The 9,022-nt window shown below is 40.2% G+C and overlaps 1 protein-coding gene across 1 annotated transcript; it reads left to right on the top strand.

The window, feature by feature from the left end:
* The first annotated feature begins 90 nt into the window (after window positions 1-90).
* On the top strand, window positions 91-8,782 carry ddx39ab (DEAD (Asp-Glu-Ala-Asp) box polypeptide 39Ab). The gene is made up of 10 exons (XM_084743868.1): window positions 91-246; window positions 1,493-1,705; window positions 3,154-3,281; window positions 4,873-5,149; window positions 5,296-5,414; window positions 5,553-5,684; window positions 6,688-6,797; window positions 6,998-7,142; window positions 7,662-7,809; window positions 8,233-8,782. Exons 2-10 carry the CDS (start codon window positions 1,498-1,500, stop codon window positions 8,247-8,249), a joined length of 1,284 nt encoding a protein of 427 aa, XP_084599994.1. The 5' UTR covers window positions 91-246; window positions 1,493-1,497; the 3' UTR covers window positions 8,250-8,782.
* The last annotated feature ends 240 nt before the right edge of the window (window positions 8,783-9,022 follow it).

Consider the following 9,022-nt stretch of genomic DNA (forward strand, 5'->3'; position numbering starts at 1 on the left):
TTTTACTATTTATTTATGGGCTTCCATACATATGCATGCATTCGGTCTGTCTCCGCTCTGTCCCGCTTTTTTAACTGCGATGGACTGCGGCATACTTTGTCCAATCACTGGCGGCGATTGTCCAAATCCACCAATCATATCAACGTGCTTCAGTAGAGGCGGAACTTCCGGTTAGTCGTATAAACCTACTGAGGCCTCTCCATGCGGTTGTAATCTGTAGTTGGACGCCTAGATAATACCGAAAAGGTAAGGTAATATAATATGGATTTCCTTTTAGTAAGTAGATAATTTTCAAAACTTTGTATTACGTCCTAGAAGATTTAATTTGCTTAGGACACAAAATAACGTAGCTACTCTGGAAAGAAAGAGCTCCTTTCATTGTTTGTTTTAGGGTGCTACAGGGCTAGCTAGCGTGTTGTAGAGCAACGTTAGGTAGCCCAACCCGTCTATCTTCCTTATATTTGTAAGTATATATTTGTGCACTCTGTAGCCTTTCTATATTACGCGTAAGGCATTCACGTATATATTGTCTTGTTATTCATATTGTTTAGCCGGTCAGTTAGCACTTTGTTGCCGTTTAGCCCGTTAGCTTGCCACGTTAGCAACGGTTATGCAACACAATACCGCTAGCTTTCCAGTGTTGTTAGCTAACGGGTTTTAATACTCATACAATCTCGACTGAGCTCAAAGGCTACATTTGAGGTGTGTTTCAGTACACCAAATTTAGTCGGCACACAGCGCACCAACTAATGGTATAATGTGGGTCTGGTCCAGTTGTGCGTATTTTCGTTTTTTGCTAAAGTAGCTAACATATCTCACCCGCTGGCGTCACGTTTTAGAATAGGGTCGCGGAGTGCACACAACAATGGTCATGTTCATTGTCGGGTTTATATGGGCGTTAGTATCACTGTTTATACAAAAAGGTATTTGTCGTTATGAAAATATTGAGGCTATTAGACGTTTCCACCCTTGAACAAACGCGTTGTCTGATTTGTTGTACTTAATTGTGTGGTGAAATCTGGCACAAAGAACGGCAACAACAGGTGGGCTCAATGAACGACCCCCAAGTCAATTCAAACAAGGGGGGTGGGTTCACTTAAATCATGGTAGATGACGATCTGATAACGACGGAATATTATAGGCCTGCGCAGATAATCGCAATAAAATCGCGATATGGCCGAGCGCAGTACCCAAATTGCAGAATCAGAACCAAATCGCATTTTTGAAAAGGGAAGTATGCATTAGAAAACACTTAATTGCTGCATGGATGACCTGCCCTAAAAATTTTATCTTCCAGATGAAAGAAAACGCGTTTGTTTGGTACAGACCTCAATAAATATCACACTATCCCGATCTTATAGTTGTCCTGTATATTGTAATCACAATTTCAGTGAAAATAACCGCAATATGACTCTTTTACCAAATCATGCAGCCCTACAGTGAAACAGATTTTTTTTGTAAATTAAAACTGTATTTTCTGTGTTTTGGACAGACACAATGGCTGAGAATGATGTTGATACCGAGCTGCTCGATTATGAAGAAGATGAAGAGCCCCAGGGAGCTCCTGAGAGCGCCGCCCCCGCAGGCAAGAAGGAGGTGAAAGGTTCCTACGTCTCCATCCACAGCTCTGGCTTCAGAGATTTTCTGCTCAAACCAGAGCTGCTCCGTGCCATCATTGACTGTGGTTTTGAGCATCCATCTGAAGGTGAGGGGCATTTGGTTATCTTCACTGTGTTGTCTGTGTAAGTGTGGGCTTGACCATTTGGTGTTTTGTTAGTGGAGTTCTTGTTTCAATTTTATCACTCTTACTGTACTAGGATTGAGTGATGTGTTAAAATTTTCCAGCCATGGGCCCATCAAAAGACAGATAAAAACCAATCAAGCAGCAAACTTGTAAAAAAAACACCAGCTTATACAGGTGGTAGTGTATTTTTTTTTCCTTTTCATTAAAATGTGGCACAGTCTCAGCTGACCTGACAGTGACTGGGAGGCAGTTCCATAGTGTTAAAGGAAAAATGGTTAAAATAACAATCCACCCCCTGTTAAACAGAAACTCATACATGTCTGCATTCAAGTTTCTCCCTTTTACCGAACAAAGTTTAATTGTGAAGTCATTGTAAAACACAAGAAACAAGTCCTTCACACTCTGGTTGGATCAAAATAAATCCTCAATTCACTGTGTTAGATGTGAAAATAATGTGGCTCTACAGGCTGTTTTCCTCTGTCATCTCCTCAGCGGTTGTGTAATGTGCTGCTGAATATGGCAGCTCCCACTCTGCAGACCATCAAGTTAGCAAAATGAAATGACAAAAATCTGCCAAAAAACAACCAGGACAATAGCAGATATATTCGTCCAATTGCTGTATCCTATTCTGTACTCAAGTTACTGGCGTGGTCACTTACTATCAATGCATCAGTCTAAATATTTGGATGTGCTTACACTTGGACACTGGATGGGCTTTCTACTTGGTGCATAAGACTATGAATTACAAAACAAGTAAATGTTTCAGGATTAGAAGTTAACAAGTTTGTAAGCATTCCGCACACAGCACTTGGCTCCACTTGAAACCCATCAAGTTGCTGTAAATACGACCATGGTGGCTAGCTGCATTTGAGAGTTGCAGGAGCTGGACCTGCTTTGTGTCCTGTTAAAGGTAGACGTCCTATGCTGCCACATGTCCAGGTGCTTTGTGGAGTACCTTGAAGTAATTTGTAAGGGATGTAACAATGACCAACTTTATGGTAAAACCGCTAAAAATTCCTGACAGTTACTATTATTTTTTCAAATCTTTAATTAACAAGATAGCTGTTTTGGTTTACTGCACATTAAGAGAACCCACACTAAATACTGTCCAGCATTTAACAAAGTTGGTAACAGTATGCAATGCAGGTTTGTTTTGTGTTAATGAAAACATTGACATCAGTAAGGACATGATGCTGTTTCAAATTGCTCATAAGGTTTCAAGATAAAACTTGGTCAAATGATTTCAGTGTGTGTATTGGTACTTTTTTTCCCCAACATTTTCAGTACATTTTAACAATAACTTTAACAATTTTTGCAATAATTTTGGTACTGTTTCATCACCAATTGGTATGTAGTCAATAATGTGGATGCACTAGACTAAATCTTGTGGGTTTTTCCTTTCTCCGCAGTCCAACACGAATGCATCCCACAAGCTATCCTGGGCATGGACATCTTGTGCCAAGCCAAATCTGGTATGGGCAAGACGGCTGTATTTGTGCTCGCCACACTTCAGCAGATTGAACCCGTTGATGGACAGGTTAGTATGCATACCCAAGACACAAGTTCACTGTATGTAAACCAAGGAAAGGGAGAAATGTAATAGGCCAAGTCTTCTTTCTTTCTCAAGTTGGAACAACCAAAAAATTTAGTCAGATCTGAGCATTAAATCAGAATTGAGCACTAAGGCTTGCTTACGTAGCCATAAATGGTCATCAACAAAAGAGCAGTCCTTTGGCTTATGACCATAAATAAAAATCTGTTTACATCTTTAGATCTAGTCACAACCTGATATTTGAGCTACCTTTAGATTTAATGACTTCCTCCCAGGCTCAGCTGAAGGAAATTGGTGATCAGAAAGCACTGACCAAAAATAGGGCCTATGACAGATAATAAGCCATGTTTAACTACTGAACCAGTATAATGTATTGGCTATTGCTAAATCTTTTGCTGTGCTGATACAGCACAAACATAAGTTACATATGTGCCTGACAACAAAGACTATGAAGACTATGACTAGATGATCATGTCAGAATTATTGTTAATTAAAACTACACATTGCTAACTTATTTCTCATGGCACAACAAGGGCTTCTTCAGGTCTACAGTCTGTATAATCTATTTAAACTCTGAGTCTATCGAGTTTTCTTCTAGGATAGATGTTTACATACTTTACAGAACTTGAAGCTTACACTAAGAACCAACAGGACTGGACCAAAAGATCTCACTCTTGCTGCTTGAATGCACCAGGACTAGTGCTGTCAATCAATTAAAATATTTAACCGCTATTAATCACATGACTGTCTGTAGTTAATCACAAATTAATCGCACATTTTTTATTTGTTAATAATGTACCTTAAAGGGATATTTTTCAAGTGTTTAAAGTGTAATTCAAATGTAACTTCATTAAATAAAATGTATTAACCAAAAACAATGACAAATATTGTCCAGAAACCCTGCAGTTGGCAAAAAAATATGCTCAAATAATAACACGACAGACCCACGTCCATCAGGCACAGATGATCATTTTGACCTGCTCAATTTAATATTAAGGCCAAAACACACTAAAACTTAAATGAAAAGTCAGTAGAAACTTCTATGGAACTGCAGGCTTCAGATTTAAAATTCAAACACCACGGAACCAGCAGTGTTTTAGTAAAAGGTTGCTAATTCTATGCATTTATTTTAGTATTATTATTGTTAATAATAGTTTATTTCTTTAATAAAATATTGTCCTGTGAGGAGAAAAATCCTCAAAAAAAAACATCTTTTATGTTATTCAGCTCAGTCTATATAATGGCGAAAAGATGTTTTTGTATTATGGCAGCAGGATCATTTACATTTCAGTTTACATCAGTGAGGATGTTTTAGACAACAGCAAACTGCACACTGACACACATTGAGGAGATGAAGAGGAGAGACAGTCTGGACTCTTCATCATGACTTACAATAATGCAGCACAGTGACAAATGTTTTGTGGAGTGTCTGTCAGTTTGGTCTTTGTAACGTGGCGTTAAAAGTAATTTGCATTAACACGTTATTAACATGTTAACTTTGACAGCCCTAATCAGGACACATTAAATCATCAAGATGCAAAATGCCTGAGTCTGTCTCTCTGTGTCTAATCCTCAGGTGTCTGTATTAGTGATGTGCCACACACGAGAGCTGGCTTTCCAGATCAGTAAAGAGTATGAGCGCTTCTCCAAGTACATGCCCACGGTAAAGGCAGCAGTATTCTTTGGTGGCCTTGCCATCAAGAAGGACGAGGAGGTCTTGAAGAAGAACTGCCCTCACATTGTCGTCGGAACACCGGGCCGCATCCTCGCTCTCACCCGGAGCAAGATCCTGGCTTTGAAGAACGTCAAGCATTTTGTCCTGGATGAGTGTGACAAAATGTTGGAGCAGTTAGGTGTGTTCTTTTGTGGATATTTTTTTGACCTTTCTTCTCACTTGCCATTGATTCCACACTGGTGTGTCTGAAGAGGACATCTACCCTGCAAGCAAAATATTTAATCACAATCATATCCGTTATTCATTTGTCTTTTTGTGTAACAGACATGAGGCGTGACGTGCAGGAAATCTTCAGGATCACACCCCATGAGAAGCAGGTCATGATGTTCAGTGCAACACTGAGTAAAGAGATCCGACCAGTCTGCCGCAAATTCATGCAAGACGTAAGTGATTGATGGAAGTGTTGTTACTTCAGAATCAGTAAGAAGACTACTTGTGAATTTGAAGTCCTTTACTCCTTGCTTCTGTAACTAGACGATGAGTTAAACCGTTAAACTGTCTGTCTGTCATCACCTGTGCAGCCCATGGAAGTATTTGTGGACGACGAGACCAAACTTACACTCCACGGTCTGCAGCAGTATTACTCCAAGCTGAAGGACAGCGAGAAGAACCGCAAGCTCTTTGACCTGCTTGACGTGTTGGAGTTCAACCAGGTATAGTGGTGAATTTTTAGAAGTAAGAATTGTCGAGCATGCAAGCAAATACTTTAAAAATAAATCAGCAATTGTATTGGCAAAGTAACGTGTTCTATAAATGGGGATTACTGAATTGGAAATGTTGCTTTCCAGGGAAGCTGTTAAACAAGTGGGACATATAAAGAGAAACAGAATACCATCATTTGCAATATCCTTCCATAGTAATATCATAGTAATCTTGCGCTCTAGAACTTTACTAGTCTGTTGTTGTCTGATTAAAACTTTTGACCAACATGTTACTGACAAATTCATAATAAGTGTATATTTACAAAAATCTGTGAAATTTATGAGGTTTGGTTTTTGGTTTCAGTAATTGGGTATTCTATAGATTATTCCATTGATTAAGTACTACCTTTGCTTTGCAGTCGGGACAGTTGCGTTTCTCTCCTCTGTGTTTCACTGAGGGTGGGTGTTTCACCCTGTTCGACAGCCACCAGGCCACATCAGTCAAGGAAACTCCGACATGATTTCATTCTTTTGTCACTGTGTGACTACTTGCCATTCTTAAAACAGCATATTTGTAATGGTCCATAATTAGTTTAGTTAGACACATCTTACATACTGTCTGGCACTTGTCCAGGTCCCTTCCATCTGCTTCAGACATGAGGAATGTGCAGCCTGGTCACAAGCGAGCTAATGTCACATGCAACATAATGTTGAGATTTGGGTTTCAGATTTCCGAATATAGACTAACATCAGTTAATAATCTCTCTAGAGAGAGTCGCAATGTATCCAATTGTCGCAGGTGAATTACCTGTTTTCAGCAACGTGGCTGCTGAAAGTGTTGAGTGGTATCAAACCTCCCGTCTTAATAATCATTCCCTTCAAGCTATTCCTTTTAAACCTGTTGAGTCACTGAGATAATTGTTACGGTAATTCAGTATCTGAAGGAATCCCATCAGAAGTCATGTTCTTCGTGCTCCTCAGCAGCTGCATTTCAGTGTCTCTGCTCTGCCTCTAGGTGGTGATCTTCGTCAAGTCAGTGCAGCGCTGCATCGCTCTGTCCCAGCTTCTGGTGGAACAAAACTTCCCTGCCATTTCCATCCACAGGGGAATGGCTCAGGAGGAGAGGTGAGACACACACACCTTCCTCTTACATACCCACTCTCATAAACATAAATGCTCTGTGCAGCTCCAAATGCTAAGTATGTTTATGGAGCATGAGGCCTCATCAGTTAACTGAACACATCATTGCCTTCAAAGGGGGATACAGTCCAGTAATGCCTCCGGCAGCTGTGTTGATAACTCTCCTGCTCCCTGTCACTCTACAGACTGTCTCGCTATCAGCAATTCAAGGACTTCCAAAGGCGGATCCTGGTGGCCACTAATCTCTTTGGCAGAGGGATGGACATTGAGCGGGTCAACATCGTCTTCAACTACGACATGCCAGAAGATTCTGACACCTATTTACACAGGGTGAGAACTGGCGAGAGGAAATAACTGTACATGTTTTGCTCTTTAATATTTGTAGTGACGTTTGGGAGTGTAACACCAATGCTCATTAACTTAATATGGATTTTTAAAGGTCCTGGAAACCCAAATCCATAATAGCCTTCTAGCCATGTAATTTTAGGGTATTGTGCACATACTAGCAAGCATGTGAAACGTATTAGAAATAAGTTATTCTTGTCTGCTACCAGGTCAGATTCTTGAACTTAGCCTGATTCTAGTATGTTAGCCTGTTTGAAAAGAAGCAGTAGGAGATTTTCTTTTAGATAAATTCATTTTTGATGTTCTATTTTGTGGTTATCACTGTGGAAACACTACCACCTTTGTGCACAGGGACCTCTAAAATCAGCACAAGTTCCTTGCAGTATCTTTAAGTGGTGTGCCATAACCTGTGTGTGATTCTGTCCGTTGCTCGTTGTGTAACGTATTACATTTTTGGGACCCGTTTGAGATTTAACTCACTCAGGACTTATCTGCACCCATCAGGTTGCCCGTGCTGGTAGGTTTGGGACCAAAGGCCTGGCTATAACCTTTGTGTCTGATGAGACCGATGCCAAGACTCTGAACGATGTGCAGGACCGCTTTGAGGTCAACGTGGCCGAGCTGCCAGATGAGATTGACATCTCCTCTTACAGTAAGTCTTTCCATTTCTGAAGGCCTGCTGAAAGGCAGCGATACTTGATGTCCTTAATAAAGTTGCCTGACCTGTTGGAATGATTATAATTTGTGGATTAATGGGTTCAAAGGACTTTACAAATAAAACATGTTATCGCTGCTAATTGTTCATCTGTGGTCTGCTGGGTTGTTTTAATCCAGCTACATCCTGCCAGCTGAAGATTGGCCTACAAATAATCAGCTGGTGTTAGAAACCTTCAGAGACATGTTGGCAGCTACAGACAGCAGTTGGTGCTGCCATGTATCTTTGGGGCTTTCATCAGATGGAAACTGCCCTTACATGTCTAACCTGTTGGTGAAAAGCTGGTATGCTCAGCTGTTGCTCATTGCACTGATCTTTCACAAGCTCAACTCATGTCTCTCCTCTTCTGTCCCTCTTTAGTCGAGCAGTCCAGATGAGTCCTCCAGCCAAGCAGAAGTCTCCTCTTCATGGATCTTGTGTCTTGTATTTGGAAGTAGACGTACTTCACTGTTGATTTGAAAGCTCTGCTCTGTTCCCTACGTTCACCAAACATTTATTTTTATTGTCAGTTTGTGGGGACGGGGGCTATGGTTGATTTTAATGTCTTTTACTGTTTTTTTTTTTTCCTTAATGAAATTAAAACTTTTTATAAAATGCCATTTTACTATGTGGTCTCTTGTGAGGCTATTCTTGTCTCTATCCCATTTTCATTTATTTCAATCTCCAGCAGAGCTTCAGGGAAACGTATAGAAAGGTAGTTCTGAGGAACATGTCAAAGTGATTTGTAGCCTCTTTTTAAATGTTCAGCCTAGTTTGTATAGGAAATGTTGTGTTTTTTTTGTTTTTCACCCACTGCAAGAATTGATCGTTAAATGTAGTGACCGTAAAGTAAAACAATTTTGGCTTATATGGCAGCTCTTTCATTGAATTTCCAATTGAATGCCTCCAATAAATGAAGTCACCAAGTGGAGTCCTAGTGGTGAATTTGACGGTTTTGATTACAAATGTCATCAGCACACTGTATTATGAAATAGTTGTTGCTTAATTTGTTTTTGGGTGAGACTGTGTTCACCATCAGGCCAGCTGTGATGCTAACAACATGCACTCGATTGCTACAAATTACCACATCATTACATGAGTACTTGGTACTTCGGGTCGGATCACTTTGAACTCTGCTACCCACCTCAATCTGAGTTACACACACCGTTCA

Source organism: Lutjanus erythropterus, chromosome 19 (genome assembly GCF_056507025.1).
Source record: "Lutjanus erythropterus isolate fLutEry1 chromosome 19, fLutEry1.hap2, whole genome shotgun sequence".
NCBI classification, from domain to species: domain Eukaryota; kingdom Metazoa; phylum Chordata; class Actinopteri; order Lutjaniformes; family Lutjanidae; genus Lutjanus; species Lutjanus erythropterus.

Coding starts and splice junctions, on each gene's coding strand:
- ddx39ab (XM_084743868.1), top strand. CDS start 1,498: ATGGCTGAGAATGATGTTGATACCGAGCTGCTCGATTATGAAGAAGAT. Junction 5,150..5,295: donor CAAAATGTTGGAGCAGTTAG/GTGTGTTCTTTT, acceptor TTTGTGTAACAG/ACATGAGGCGTGACGTGCAG. Junction 5,415..5,552: donor GCCGCAAATTCATGCAAGAC/GTAAGTGATTGA, acceptor TCACCTGTGCAG/CCCATGGAAGTATTTGTGGA.